We start from the raw sequence: 17,157 nt of genomic DNA on the forward strand, positions 1-17,157 counted from the left end.
TCTTCTGGCTGCTACATGAAAGGGGAGGTGAGGGGAGGGGCAGAGAAGCTGGGCCAGCACAGTGTATAACTAGACACTACCACATGAGGAGAAAGCTGTTACTTATGGAGAGCTAGGGGACTGTGCTAGGGAACGACTCTACCTGGAGTAGTCAAATTTTCCAGCACGTTTAAAGCAAGTGAAGTAATTAAAAATATAATTTATGGAATGTAAAAATACTGTGTATAAAATACTTGAATTTTCTGTGCTTTTACCTGCAATTTTTGTAACAGGGTTTCTTAAAATAAATGAGAATTCAATTAAACAATGAAATTGTTTAAGTATTATACACATACTAAGTAAGGAAAAAAAACATCTTTTGTTGTAATTTAATTAGATATATAGAGAATGATTTTTTTTTAAATATTGCAGTGATAAAAAGCAATTCAGGATAATGAAATGTCCCGTAATGACAAAAGATTGGCCTTTGACTTGCCGTATTAAAAAATGTAAGGACAAATACATATTGAATAATGGAAAGTTATATAATTAGCTAGAGAACATAGTATGAAATGAGGTGCAATAGGAGAATGTGCCTGTTGAGTAACAATTACATCTCCCACTGGTGTACTCTATTCTACTCTATACCAATTATTTATCACATTCTCTTGTGTATGGCTATCAGAAAATCTTAAATGGACTGATTTTAAGGTAGGTACTTTTGATTGCAGGTTTCCCATATCTAAAGGGACTAGCCCGATTTAATCCTCTGCTAGTCCTTTACGCCTAATTTTCTATCTGCTGCCAGTGTTTCAATTTGGAATTTTCAAACTGTAGATGCCAGGCTGATTATGGGATGTAGTTACAGATTACTGCGCTTGTATGTACCAAATTCTACGTGTCCAACAATTTTTAGAAATAGCAGGTAGGTCCACAATTTAAAAAACAAACTCTTCATCCCAGATGAAAAGGTGATCCATCTTTCAAATGAAAAATTTGAAATGTTGCCTGATTGTCCCAAAAATCATACATTTTATTATCAAATTTGATATGCATTTTCAAACTGCTCTTCAGTCCATCTCTCTTTATCAAGTCCCTTTGCCCTTAAAATGTACACCAATGTTTTTAATATAAACTATGGCAAATTATGTTTGCTAATATTTGTTATACAGCAACATCAGAAATGAGATGAGATCACATTTAGTTGGGATCCAGATTTAATTATAATTTGAGATAAGCTTGCTGTTATTTTAATAAAATGATTATGCAGTCCTGGATTTCTGATGTATTAGTTTTCAGAAAATTGGAAACAGCGTGAAAGTAATAAAAACTGTTTTTACTGCTCATGTTACATTGTAATTGTTTCAGTTTCCTTCCAAAAAAATGTTGCGGCACATCAGTATAAATGTTTGCTTCACTGTATTAATTAAATAATGTTAGGATCACTAAAGTGTTCAAAACATAAATAAAATCTCTGCGATAAATACTTTTAGAAAATAATTATTTCTCAGATGTATTGAGACTAAAGAGAAAGTTACACACGACTATCACTAATCTTTGTTCCTTTATCCATCTGATCCTCTAAAGTGGTAAGTCCTTTAGAACACGCTCCCCATGTGCTGCCTGTAGAACCATAGAGTAGTTTAGTAATGTATTAAAGAGTATGTTATCATACCTCCCAACTTTTTGAGATGGGACGGAGAGGCACCTATTAGCAAAAGTATGTAGGCATAGGACACACCCCCTTGCCATGCCCCCTTAAAAGAGAATTATAAAAAAAAGATTAGTTGAACCCACAAGTGCTTTTTTACTTCTACTATTCCTTCATATTGGCTTTTGAAATTTATAAATGCAGCAATTTAGAAATTGGATGAAAGGTTTAGCACTGGGAAACACTTTTTGAATGATAGAAAGTGCATTTAATATACAACTATATACAGTAGATCAGACCAAAATGAGGGATAAATGAGAAGGAAAGAGGGACTTAGTTCCTAATCAGGGACAGTTGGGAGCTATGTGTTATCCCAACACTTCATATTCCTTATATGTGCCTATTGTACTGTGCACTTTTGTTAAAGTGGAACTTTACCCATAACAGTTTAATAAATATTGTTTTTTAACATAAGAACATACAATCCACATTAAAGCGGGAGTTCACCCGAAAAAAACATTTTTAACATTAGATTGAGGCTAATTAAGGGGAGCAGAAACAGGTATTTTTTTTTAAAATCAATGCCGTACTTACCGTTGTAGAGATAGATGTTCTCCCGCCGCTTCCGGGTATGATCTTCGGGACTGGGCGTTCCTATTTGATTGACAGCCTTCCGGCGGTCGCATACAGCGCGTCACCAGTTGCCGAAAGAAGCCGAACGTCGGTGCGGCTCTATACGGCGCCTGCGCACCGACGTTCGGCTACTTTCGGAAACTCGTAACGTGCTGTATGCGAAGGTCGGAAGGCTGTCAATCAAATAGGAACGCCCAGTCCCGCAGCCCATACCCGGAAGCGGCGGGAGAACATCTATTTCTACAATGGTAAGTACGGCATTAATTTAAAAAAAAATACCTGTTTCTGCTCCCCTTAATTAGCCTAAATCTAATGTTAAAAATGTATATTTTGGGTGAAACTCCCCTTTAATAATTATGCTACCAAAATGTGTGTTTGCTTTAAATTGCGTTGTTACTGTTTCTTCTTGCTGGAAGCCACCATTTTGTTGAAGCCCAGAGCAGTCACTTCCTTATTAGAGGTTCTCTCCCTCTCCTTGATCTCCAAAACTATATGTCACTTTCTGTAAATAAAATATGTACATTTCTAGCCTTGATTGTATGTATTGGCTTAGCTAGATAGGAAGGCTGACAGAGGCTTTACAGTGCTGAAGTTCACAGGCTGCCCACTACTAAAAAATGAAACCCAAACTCCAGTGTTAAGTGTTTTTTCTCATGTTCATGTAAACTGATACATTCTGCTGGAATTTGTGCTGTGAAAAACAACAGACTTATTGGCTGGATTACCAAATGAAAATAGAAGAAAGAAAACCAAAAAAAGAAAAAAAATGCAGCCATCACATCTAAGAATTGTTTAGCTGCAATATAATAAATGCTTTTGGGTTTAATAATGCTTAGACAAGTAGTTCTCAATACAGTAAAGCTGGTTTACTGAAGTAGTATATTTTTCACTTTGTGATGCTGTATTCCATTCAATCATCCGATCACGTGAAACAAAATTCTATCTTTTAAATTCGTCTGCATTGAGTGTTCAAATAGAGCACAGGTCCACTTGTAGCTAAACCTCAAATATACTTTGTATTACTAGTCTGGTCCCAAATGTTCCCTATATCTGCAACAAACTATTGATATTGAGGTCATTTTTGTACCATAAGCATTATGATAGTCGACCTCTATCATTATATTGTCATGACAATTGCAGTCTTCCTGGTTAATATTGTCTTATACTCTCTAAAATTCTGAGTTATGCCTTAAATCATATATATAGGAAGATTGCTAAAACAAATGTTGTGAAGGAACGGGCATTAAAGTGGTTGTTATGCCACATGTACATATTTATACTATAAAATAAAAAGCCGATTATACCTAATTTCTGAGCACCGATCGGCGATCACGTGACCAGCTTGCTCTCTCCTCCTCCCCTCCCGACTGACGTCAGCAAGGGAATCTCGGCCCTGCCCACTGAATCTGTCAGATGTGGCGAGTAGACAGCCAGCTGGTCACGTGATCGCTGATAGGTGCTCAGAAATGCAGTATAAACAGTTTATAAAATCACACACACAGGGGCACACTGCATTAAGAATCAGCACTGATAATATAAATATGTACATGTTATTCCAGCAGCTGGAGTGGGGGGCGGGAACTGTTACTAGCTGACAGGCAGGGAGGGGGAGAGGACAGAGGAGGACAGGAGAGCTTCGGATGAAAGAGGGAAGTAAACTGACCACAGTGTCTGGGCTCAGCAGCTATGATAAACCATGGTCAGTTTACAAAGGGGAGGGCATAGCTAGGCAGGATCAGACAGGTATTTCAGGTGATAAAAGGGGCCAAATTACACAGAAAAAGCAACCTTTTTTTTTTTAGGTTAACAAATGCTTTAAGTATAATTGTAGTGATTATCCTAAGGGATTCTAAAACACTCTGAGTTAGTTATATGCTTACTTGCCACTCTAGTCACTGGTAAACGTTGTTTTACTCAATTGTTGACAAATGAATACGTTTAGTGAAAAAAAAAAGAAAAATGGCAGGGCATTGACGGTGCAAAATGTAGTAATGGCAGCCAATCAGATTTAATATTTTTACCCTTATTTCCTCCAGTATGGCAAAAAGGTATTATTTGGGATGGGCTAAGGATTTCTGCAACATCATTGATCTAGCACTACCAAATTAAATCAGTCAGTATATTTGTATTTGCATAAGCAAATTTCTATTCTCCACCAATCCATTTTTTTGCCACCAGGATGGACCAGATGTATAATAATAACACATGGAGCCTATTGATCTCTGTGGGAAGATAAAGGGAGTGGCCTAGCACGTTTCATCTATTCGTGTTCTAACATCCACTTACAGTGATGTGTATAAATACATTGCCCTCACCTAACGAAAGAAATCAATCAGCTATGGATTTCCTTCTCAACAAGATTCCAAGGTAAAACAGGAGCACGAGAAACATCAACTGAATTAGTATTGTCATATTTTTTCCATACAAATACATGTCATGGGCATTACCATCAGAGTGTTTTACAATTATTCTATGTTCTGTGGCTATAATAAACAAACAAAAAAAAGATTTTCTGAATTCTTATCCTGTACTGCACATATCATAATGGAAAATCTGTTGAAATGAATGAGCAGGTGGACTTCCTTTTTTTAATCTGGGATATAGTCAGCAGTGCTTGTCTGTTTATTTTTTGCTTTTCGTATATTGTAAGGCAGATGCCCCTTTACTTTCTGCTATGGAGGCACATTGGAAGTGAGGGAAAATCTCTCCAAGGTAAGGGTAATTACCCTCCCAGACAGTTGTCACTGAAACAGGTGTCCCCATTGGAAGACTTCTTTTGTATTCCCCCATATTCATTTTGGTGACAAGTGAACTTCCGGTTTCCTTGGAGCTCTGCCTGTAAAGCCTGTAAGTGCTTCCACTCCCAGCACGCAAGGTAGCGACTGTAGTGTGCTTAGTGGTGTGGCATGCTTAGCATTGTGCAGCATTACAGGCCTCCTCAGAGGACCGTCCAGAGCCCTGTGTATTACATGACTCTTGAGAGTCCCGGCTCATAATCGTCCAGAGCACTGTGCATTACAGGCCTCCTCCGACTGCCCAGAGCACTGTGTACCATTGCAGGCCACCTCAGATGACCGTCCAGAGCCCTGTGCATCACAGGCCTCCCAAGAGTCACGCCTCACGACTGTCCAGAGCACTGTGCATTACAGGCATCCTCAGACCACCGTCCAGAGCACTGTGTATTACAGGCCTCCCAAGTTCCGACAGTCCCAAGCATTCAGAGGACCAGAGCACTGTACATTACAGGTCTCCTCAGACCACCGTCCAGAGCTCTGTGGATTAAAGGCCTCCCAAGTCCCAACAGTCCCAAGCATCCAGAGGACCAGAGTACTGTGCATTACAGGCCTCCTCAGACCTCCCAGAGAACTGTGTAGCATTACTGGCCTCTTTAGACCACTGTCCAGAGCACTGTGCATTACAGGCCTCCTCAGATTACCATCCAGAGCACTGCACTGTGTAGCATTACAAGCCTCCTTGGACCACTGTCCAGAGCACTGTGCATTACAGGCCTCCTCAGACCACCATCCATTTTTTTTACTCCAGGAGTACATGAATTTGGAAATTCTAGGGAAATGCTTAAATAATGCATTACAATTTAACTAAACCCATTAAATTTTAGTCGACTAAAATGCACGGCAGAGTTTAGTCAACTAAATATATCTAAAACTAAAACAATTGCAGATGACTAAAATGCGACTAAAACTAAAATGGCGTTTTAGTGAAAAGACTATGACCAAAACGAAATCGAAATCTGACGCCAAAATTAACAGTAGTACTAACACCTCCTCCATTCTACCCAAAACGAAAAAATAAAGTTTGAGCTATACTTAATACAAACACTTTAAAGTAAACCTGTCCAAAGGGAAATATAATGGCTGTTTTCCTTTTAATACTAGTTGCCTACATGTCATACTAACACTTACACTTTAATACTGTACAATCTACTGAACTGGAACCAGAATACATATCAGGAAAGTCAGAGAAAGTTCAGAGATTCTCTGCATACTGGTTCTGGGTCATAAACTTAAAGTATTGAGGCTTGAGAGTCAGCATGACAGCCAAGTAAATTAGCTATGTCATCCTCCGTGTATCTGTCATAGCAGGTATGCTGTAAATTCCTAACAATTACCTGTAGCTTGATTACATTGCAAGTACAATCTACAAATTAATTGAAAAACTAGCATCTCATCATATCCAGAGGTTTCATACACATTCTTTCATGGAAAACCATAAATAACAATAACCCAATTTTCCACTAAGGAAAGCACATGTACTTTGCTTCATTTTCCATAGGTGCAGTAATGGGTGCATATGACATTCCACTACTACTAGTAGAATGAGGGTGTAGTACTAGGAGCCCTGTAACAATGTTTTTAACTGCAGCCAGCTAAAACTTTTTTTACCCCATGTTTTCCATGAAAAGATCTGAATAAAATCTCATAAATAATAACATGATTTTGTTATTCTTGCCCAGTACAAATTAGTGAAAAGCTGACGATGAAGAGAATTACTTGTAGCAGTCAAATTTACAGCTGGTAGATCAGCGAAAGATGATTTCTTGGCTGGGATGACAATTTTTCCCTTGGCGCTGTCTTGCTGAATAGGCCCATTAGGATTATGAGTAGTTACACACTTTTTTTTAATACCACATTGGTAAAAACTAGAAACCTAATACTGAGAGTGCATTTTGTATTGTCATATTTTATGTTAATAAAAAATGTTTCTGATTAAAAAAAAAATGATAACAGAACAATAACAGATTAATATTTTCCAGCTCACTCCAAACCTCTATGAGTACCACACTGGAACATTTATGCAAATTTGCAGCCAATAGACTATAACTTATAAATTCTAACTAATAAATCCTAAACCTTTTTTTATAAGAGGGAAAATGTTCATTAAGAGTGATTGTTATAAACTTGTGTAAGGTAATTAGGGTTATGTCCAAATCATGTGAACCTCAGTGAATAAAACCTATAGAGCTGTTTGTACAATTGCAAAGTGCGATCATCATGTGCAAAATGCTGTTACTTGTAGTAAGAAATCAGATTTACTGAGGTCAGATAAGGGAAATATTTGTTCCGATGGGTTGCTACAGGTTATAGCACTTTCTCTTAAAAAAAAAAATTAAACCACATACACATGTGCATTCCTGTCTTATGCCCTTAGTAGCATTCTTGTGATATTAAGTTTTTTAGTATTGAAGTCTACAGCATCTGCATGAGGCTCCATGCACACTGCCTTAAAAAAACGTTGCTTCTACAGGAGTTTTGTGTTCTGCCTATATGTTCTGCCTAACCCAAATTTGGGTTATTTAATTAAAACCATAGAGTGCAAAATCTGGAGCAAATTTTCATAGAAACCAATCAACTTCCAGGTTTTATTGCCAAAGCTTAATTGAACAAGCTGAAGTTAGAAGCTGATTGACTACCATGCATATCTGCACTAGATTATGTGTGCTCCAGCTTTAGTATATCAACCCCTATGTTATCCTATGTGTTCATGCACATTAGGACGTTTACAGACATATTTTGAGAACAACGTTTAGAGGCAGAAAAAAAAAACTCCTCATTCGCGTTTCTGATTGGAGCTCACTGGCAGAAAAAAACACAAAACTCTCCTAAACTCATCTAAACTTTGTTCAAAAAATGCTCTATGTGGATGTTTTTTACTCCAAAAAGAACAGACTTTTTTTAAGCCCAGTGTGCATGGAGCTTTAGAGCCGGTTCACACACAGGCGGCACGACTTTAGGGGCGACTCGGCAAGGCGATCTCAAGGCGACTTGAGAGGCAACTTGCAAAATGACTTCTGTATTGAAGTCAATGCAAGTCGCCCCCCGAATCGCCCCCAAAGTTGTACAGGAACCTTTTTCTAAGTTGGAGCGACTTGCGTCGCTCCTATTAGAACGGTTCCATTGACTACTGCGGACCGCGACTGACAGGTCGCCCCTGTGTGAACCGGCTCTAAGGCTCCATGCACAGGAGTTTTGTGTTCTGCCTGTAGAAGCAATTCAATGTTATCCTTTGTGTCCATACACATTAGGACATTTACAGGCATATTTTAGAGAACAACGTTTAGAGGCAAAAAAAAAAAAACCTTCTCATTCGCATTTCTGATTAGAGCTCACTGGCAGAAAAAAACGTAAAACTCTCCAAAACTCATCTAAACTTTGTACAAAAAATGCTCTATATGGACGTTTTTTACTCCAAAAAGAACAGACGTTTTTTTTTAAGCCCAGTGTGCATGGAGCCTTAAAGAGTTGCCAGTTAAGGCCTCTATATGCCCTTTCTCTTTCTAAGGCCAGAAACAAAGTGGTAATGAATATGTTTCTTTCTAAGCAGATTATCTCAAGTGTAACTAGAGGAAAGCTTAAAGTGTGTGGATAAAATGAGATGGTGAAAGTGTGTGTATATGTAGGGTGGGGGGGGGGGGTAATATTCCATTCTGGAGTATACATCAAGCAGGAGTAGCAATTACCATCTCGCTAAATATTGTATATGCATAAATACCTATCCACTGGTACTCTTTAGTCCCTTTATGAGTATTTTGAAATATATGTATATCCTATTCTCCTTTGGTACATTGGATGATATATCACAGTAAGGCTCCATGCACACTGGAATCAAAAACATTGCTTCTACAGGAGTTTTGTGTTCTGCCTGTAAAAGCAATTCAATGTTATCCTTTGTGTCCATACACATTAGGACATTTACAGGCATATTTTTTAGAACAACGTTTAGAGGCAGGAAAAAAAACCTTCTCATTCGCGTTTCTGATTGGAGCTCACTGGCAGAAAAAAACGTAAAACTCTCCAAAACTCGTCTAAACTTTGTACAAAAAATGCTCTATATGAACGTTTTTTACTCCAAAAAGAACAGACGTTTTTTTAAGCCCAGTGTGCATGGAGCCTTAAAGAGTTGCCGGTTAAGGCCTCTATATGCCCTTTCTCTTTCTAAGGCCAGAAACAAAGTGGTAATGAATATGTTTCTTTCTAAGCAGATTATCTCAAGTGTAACTAGAGGAAAGCTTAAAGTGTGTGGATAAAATGAGATGGTGAAAGTGTGTGTATATGTAGGGTGGGGGGGGGGGGGGGAATATTCCATTCTGGAGTATACATCAAGCAGGAGTAGCAATTACCATCTCGCTAAATATTGTATATGCATAAATACCTATCCACTGGTACTCTTTAGTCCCTTTATGAGTATTTTGAAATATTTGTATATCCTATTCTCCTTTGGTACATTGGATGGTATATCACAGTAAGGCTCCATGCACACTGGAATCAAAAACATTGCTTCTACAGGAGTTTTGTGTTCTGCCTGTAAAAGCAACTCAATGTTATCCTTTGTGTCCACACACATTAGGACGTTTACAGGCATATTTTTTAAAACAACGTTTAGAGGCAGGAAAAAAAAAAAACTTCTCATTCGCGTTTCTGATTGGAGCTCCCTGCAGAAAAAAACGTAAAACTCTCCTAAACTCGTCTAAACTTTGTACAAAAAATGCTCTATATGAACGTTTTTTTTACTCCAAAAAGAATAGACGTTTTTTTAAGCCCAGTGTGCATGGAGCCTAAGAGACAGAAAAAAAACCTTCTCATTCACGTTTCTGATTTGAGCTCAATAGCAGAAAAAACGTAAACTCGTCTAAACTTTGTACAAAAAAATTCTCTATATGAAAGTTTTTTACTCCAAAGAGAACAGACGTTTTTTTAAGCCCAGTGTGCATGGAGCCTAAATGAAATATGAGGTTTTGGAACAGTGGAAAGGCATTATGGTATGGTGTCAGGGAAATACTGGATGGCCTGAATTTTGCCATTTGGCACTTGGGTTGCAAACAACATGAGTTCTATCCCTCTATCCTATTATGTACACAACACTGGATACTGAGGCTAGTATCCATTAATTAAAATGTCACACATCTTTTAATTTTACATTTTTATCATTATGCTTCTACAGTCCAAAATAAATATAGGTTCTATGATTGAACTCATGTCATACTAAAGAGTGAGATAAACAAATGGCCAAGCAACGTTACAGTACTAATGAGATAAACAAATAGTTTCACTTCCACTTTGAAAGGCCAATGTTCACTAGTCTGCTCTGAACTAGGCAGCATTTTTCTGTACATTATTTCAAATAAATATATAAACTAAATGCAAAGACTGAATAGAACATTTGTGTTTTTCTTGTTTGAGCTGAACAAAGACCTGATCTGTTGGATTTGGCAAACTTTTCTCTACCTTCTAATAAAGCAGGGTACAGCTGACATTAAAAATACTAAACTCCTGCAACACAGGCCAGAAATCTCTATTAAACCTAAAAGAACATTGTTATTGATGTTACTATCATTCTGATTGACTATATATACTTTAAATCATATATAGCTGAAAAATCACAAAAATGTTAAGGTGTGCACAACTGTTTTTGCATAGCGTAAAAAAAAATCATAGAAGCTTACAATAATCTGTGAATTGGGGGTCAGCTTGCTGAATAGCAAGCGATTCTGGAACAATGAACTTGTATTGATCAGCCAATGTATCCAGTCCTAGAAAGAGTCAGGCCTATATTAAACCGCAGAAGTAAATCCAATTGAGTGGAACGCTAAGCTGAGTGTGTTTGATGCCCATTGTGAGGATTGTGTGTAAGCCCCAAATGTACAGAATAACATGGATTGAATGTGAGAGCAGAAGCAACCCCTGGACACCAACAGGGGCTTATTATGGCAGAAAATCATTTCAGTCCAAACGGAGGCCCAGAAACAAATGTAAAATGACATGCTAATCTGTGGGGAGGTTGACACCACTAAAATAAAACATATGCAATGAGATGTTCAAAAACCTGCACTTGGCCTACACAGTTTTCTGCATTGATCTGCTGAAGTTTCCAAGCTAAGGTGACAAGTGACGACTTGGTGTACACATAACCACACTCCTGCAATATCTTGAAAAAAATGCAACTTATAATATCATGTAAGTTTAAATGAAATTTTTTTAATGTATGTTTCACATTGTAAAAAAAAGTACTAAACATATATCCTATTAAATGTGTTTAGAGTTATAGGTATTTTATTATTACAGTTCTATTACTTTACATCTAGTGGAGAGTGTAACCAAAAACAAATATTTGATATGTAGTAGAAGTTTTTACAATATGCAATAAAAATTTAAATCTATAGCGGTCACAATTATGTAAACACATGTGTGCATGTAAGTTTCATTAAATGTATAATAGCATACAAAATATTTGTTTAATGTAAAATGTGAAACTGGAAAAGAAATTAAAAAAAATTGTATTATTACCTTGTTGTTATTTCTATCATTATTTACTAACATTGATATTGTTATTTTTATTATTAACATTATTATTGTTGTTAATAGTAATAATGCTGTTGTTTTTATTGTTATCATTTATGTATCTATTTATTATTATCATTATTATTATTATCAATATTATTGCTATTATTATTAGTGATATTATTATTATTATTATTATTATTATTATTATTATTATTATTATTAACATCATAATTAATGAATGTATTTAATTTAGTTATTATTATCACTCCTGCTTTGTTGCTGTTTTTTTGTTGTTGTTATTGTTTTTTTATTATTATTATTTAAGTATGGTATTTCTTTGTTGGAACAAACTGATTGTATTGGAAAAAAATCCTGTTTTTATAAAACAAAAACAAAAAGAAACATTCCATACACATCTGCCTTTTAAAATGTATTTAATCGAAGTATTTATATATTTATGTCTTTCAGAGACAATAATTTTATATATATATATATATATATATATATATATATATATAGACATATATGGATTTATTAAGTCGATTCCATATATTTATTCGGAATGTAGCCGAAAAGGACAAGTTAAAATGGTTGAAACAAACGAATGTAAATGAATTGTTCTGTAAAAATTGTAAATTTGTTTAATTTAGTTAAAAATATATAAAAAATGAAAACATTAAATTAAACACTAGAATAAACGACAAGGAGATGTGAATGCAGTGCAGGATATACGGAGCACTGGCTGTACAACTAGTGCAGATTAGGAATAATATTGCGACAAATGAAAATATTTGTGTCTCATGTAACAAACGCCTTGAAAACTGTAGAAACGCGTTCAGTATTTCTATATAAAGCAGGACCTCTTGATGAGCAGTGCGGGGTGCAGCCACCTATATAGGAGCCTGTGATAGAAGCCGGCAGGTGTGTACAGTGCAGCCTCTTCATTTGTATGCAGCACCTCGCACTGTCACACACTCTAGATTGGCAGATTAATGCTCAGACAACGCCGAGAAGGGGATCCTACCGTCTAATTCAAGCGCTTGTTTCCACTATTGATCCATGCAAATAAATGGAGATTCTGCTCCACCAAATTGTCGTAAAAAATACACGCCAAATGATCGAAGCAAGCGTCGGCTTATCAATCCCAACCTACCCTGGAAACCTTAGCAGTTAACCCTCCCAGGCCCATGATGGGGACATGTGCTGCTCTTTGGGGTGCTATCCAGTGGCCCCAAAAAAAACATTTCCCACTTTTCAACAAATCAGTTGTGACTTTTTTTCCAGTCCAGGGAAGATATAGCTGGCTGGTATTTCAACAAACAAGATTGCCCTTATATATATATAATATTGCCAGTATTAAACCGAACAAGATATTAGGTAATTTTATATATATATATATATATATATATATATATATATATATATATATATATATATATATATATATATATATATACACACACACACACACACACTAAGGGCAATCTTGTTTGTATGTATATATATATATATATATATATATATATATATATATATATATATATATATATATATAATATTGCCAGTATCAAACCGAACAAGATATTAGGTAATTATATATATATATATATATATACACAAACATCAAATCACACGTGAGTACGTATAGCTCCTAGATTTATTCTGTTGCTCGTGTACATTAATTACTAAGCATGCAGAAATGTAATAATAATAATGCTAGTGGTCTATACAGAAGAGCCATATGTGCAGAGTCTATGTATGATGCAGAATGGTGGAATGGTGGCATTGTTGTACTATGGGCCCCTTACTGTATATACAGGCACATTATTATTGTGCATTGTATAACAGACAATGTGCAATGGAGCAAACTGTAGAGATCTACAGAAAAGCAATGTGTTCAGAATATATATATATATATATATATATATATATATATATATATATATATATATATATATATATATATATGACAGAATAGTGGAATGGTGGCATTAATGTGCTCAGGGCCCATAAGTGTACACAGCAGACAGGTATATGGTGCACACTATAGAGACATATACAGAAAATAAACGTGTTCAGAGTATGTAAATGAGGCAGAATAGTGGAATGGTGACATGATTGTGTTCAGGACCCCTTAGTATATATACAGGCACATGGTGTACAGCAGACAATGTACAGCATGAAGCACAGTACACTGTAGATTTACACTGTAGACAAGCAATGTGTTCAGAATATATATGAGACAGGTTAGTGGAATGGTGACATGACTGTGTGCTCACAGCCCCTATATATACAGGCACATGGCGTACAGCAGACAACGTATATGGATCACACTATGGTGATCTATACAGAAAAGCCATATGTTCAGAGTATATATGATGCAGAATAGTGGAATCGTGACATGCAAGTTTGTACACACGGCCCCTTGGTGTATATACAGGCACATGATGTACACCAGACAATGTACATGGAGCACACTATAGAGATCCATACAGAGTGGAGTAATGTGTTCAGAATATGTATGAAACAGAATAGTGGAATGGTGTCATGATTGTGCTCAGGCCCCTATATATACAGGCACGTGGTGTACAGCATACCATGTACATGGAGCACACTATAGAGATCCATGCAGCACTGTAGCAGGCTCACACACACACACACACACACACACAGATGAACACACACAGATGAGCATACACACGAGCACACACACACAGATGAACACACACACACACAGATGAGCACACACACACATATGAACACACACACACAGATGAGCGCACACACACACACACACACACACACACACACACACAGCACAAAGTGCCTAAGGAGGATGGATCTGGCCCTTCCCTGTTTTGTCTTTAGAACAGATCGCCTGTGACAGCACCTCGGATTGACTGCCTGGCATTCTCCAGGGACGAATTACTGAAGACCTGCCAGTTAATTAAACCCTTAAATAAGGCTCTGCTTTCTATTAAACTCGAGGAATCCGTTTTTATAAAAATGATCACAAAGCATGCTGGGTCTCCTAAAATCGCTCAGCAATGCTCCCTGGCTGGGAGAATATATGATGTGAATGCAAATGGCCTTTAGCTACACATATACAGCATTAATTAAGAGAACGCCAGCCTGGCTGACTCTCTGCCATCTGCATCATTTAAACCCTTCTATACACACATCCCTGTATAAGACTATTGCTGCAGTTCTAAGAACAATTAAGGATTTTCTGACCTTCTGTAAAAACACGTGCATTATTATGCATTGCCATATTGACTGTACAAATGGTTTCAACAAACAACTCTTTAGGATAACTTTTTGAAGAGGAAAATAAATTAAAGTTGGATTCACTAATCAATAAACTGGGTATCACAATTAACTCAGGTGTGCCCTGGTTCTGCCCTAACCTACACAATTTTAGTGAGCTACTCTACACAGCAGGATTTTGCTGAAAAGTAATAGGGCCCAATCATAGGACATGTCAGAGAAACACGAAGAAGAGTTGTTGATGATCATTACAAGAGGAATTCTATGGATTGGGACCTCCATCAGTCCACAATCAGACAGATAGCTTACAAATTGAAGAATTTTAAGGACCATTGCTACTCTCCTTAGGAGATGGTGTCCTACAGAGATAAGTGCATGGGCATGATATATCCTGAGAAGTGACAGATAAATAACCCTAGCATGACAACCACAGGTTTCTCTTGCTCCTAACACTATATGGGTTTAGTCTGCAGAAGAGAAACCCTGAACAAAAGGTGCAGTTACCATAGAAGGAATCACCCCCCTGCCCCAGGTAAACATTGCTGCCCAAGTCAAATTTGTAAGAACCACCAGGTTGTTCCACAATACTACTGAAACAATGTTCTGTGGACAGATGAGATAGAAGTTTTACTTTATATAACTGATGTGTTTGGAGAAAATAGGCAATGCATGCCAAATCCTAATCCTTATCCCAACTGTGAAGTATGGTGAAGAGAGTATACTTCCTCTGGGCCCAGACACCATGACATCCTTGATGCACAATAGTTGCATATGGGAGTTCTAAAGCAGAATTCCAGCATGTATATGAGATCTCCAACTCATCAGAAAGATCTTACAACAAATAAACAGAAGTAAAAACAACAAAGGTGTAGACCAAAATAAAAGTATCCCATTTAAAAAGGTCATATCAGAGCCAGGACCTCAATCCCATGGAAATGGTGTGACCTAAACCAGGCCATCCAGGGAAGACATCCAATTATATACTGTGCCTTAGTTGAAATAATGTTCTAGTCTGAAATATCCCTAACTGATCCATAGGTCTGATCAGCAGCCACAGGAAACCCTTGGTTTAAAGTAATTACCAACAGAAGATAGAAGGTCCTTTAGTTACTACAGTACATTTAGGGTCATAAAGTTCCCATCAATGACATTGATTGCTTAAACCATGTGTTCAATAAGGACATGCCAATGTATATGGTGGTATTTTTTTCTAATGGCTGTGCTGTTATTATAACCACTTATGAAGATCAGATCACATAGTAGGAGTAGTGCAACATAAATTATACCTATTCTGCCAATGCCTTTGTGTACAGTATGTATCCAAGTAACTCTGGGTAGTAGAATGTGTAAATGCTATCAGGAACTGGCTCCTAGCCATCCTTCCTACCAGCCATCAATACACAGATCAATAAAACAAAATCTAGATACAACACCAACACAACTATCCTGAGACACAATCGGGTTAACAGCTGTCATTCTTTGTACCATATTTGAAAAAGCAAAAAAAATACTCCAAACAATATACTCAGTGTTGCATAATGATAAGGCGTGTTTACATTCTAGACGAAATACAAACTCAGCCTCTGCGAGTATTGATTTATCGATTAATAGATAGGTATCAATCAATCGATATTAATTGTTTGACAATGGGTGGTAGATATGAGTAGGGGGTGTCCTCCTAATTTCACGTGGGATTTACACTATGAAGCATGAAATATAGGAATAAGGAAGAGGTGGGCTTGTGGATCTATGTGGATCTATGGGATCTGGTTGTGTTGTAGAAGACGCATTCTAGGCTAGAAGATCCTATTGTTTGAACAAGCCATGGTGAAAGGATCAGGAGACAGCTGACATGTTACCTGTTGTATTTCATAGAATATCAGCTATGGTGTGTGTGTATATATATATATATATATCCTTTGTAAAGAAATGAGCTAGAAGTGGAGACTCTACACAAAAGGGATGTAGACAGACAGCATAGAAGTCACAGTGCATTGATCATGGATCAGCATAGAAGACAGTCAAGGTGACAACCTACAGAGATGAATATACAGCAGGAAGGGTGTCTATATGGGAACATATATGGGGGGTAATTAATGGTGGGGGGGGGGGTCTGCTCACCTGCTAGCCTGAGAGCTGACATCCTCTGGAATTCTGGCTCCTGAAGCCACTTCCACATCCTGCGAAAAGTCTCCCGGCCCGATTTGAGTTTGCTCCAAGGTTTGGGGTTCCTCAGCAGATCTGATAGGGTCCCTTGTGATCGGCACAGTACCCTCTGGGCAAAGATCGCCTGGGGGATGCTGTACCGCTTGAGCTCAGTGGTGATCC

General features: G+C 37.3%; 1 protein-coding gene across 1 annotated transcript in view; it reads right to left on the bottom strand.

The window, feature by feature from the left end:
- The window catches only part of ONECUT1 (one cut homeobox 1), a 68,617-nt gene that overhangs the window by 50,315 nt on the left and 1,145 nt on the right, over positions 1 to 17,157 (bottom strand). The window contains exon 1 of the mRNA XM_040342712.1: positions 16,951 to 17,157. This exon is cut by the window's right edge and continues 1,145 nt beyond it. Coding sequence (XP_040198646.1) covers positions 16,951 to 17,157 — 207 coding nt within the window. The remainder of the gene's footprint in view (positions 1 to 16,950) is intronic.

This window comes from Rana temporaria, chromosome 3, assembly GCF_905171775.1.
Source record: "Rana temporaria chromosome 3, aRanTem1.1, whole genome shotgun sequence".
NCBI lineage: Eukaryota > Metazoa > Chordata > Amphibia > Anura > Ranidae > Rana > Rana temporaria.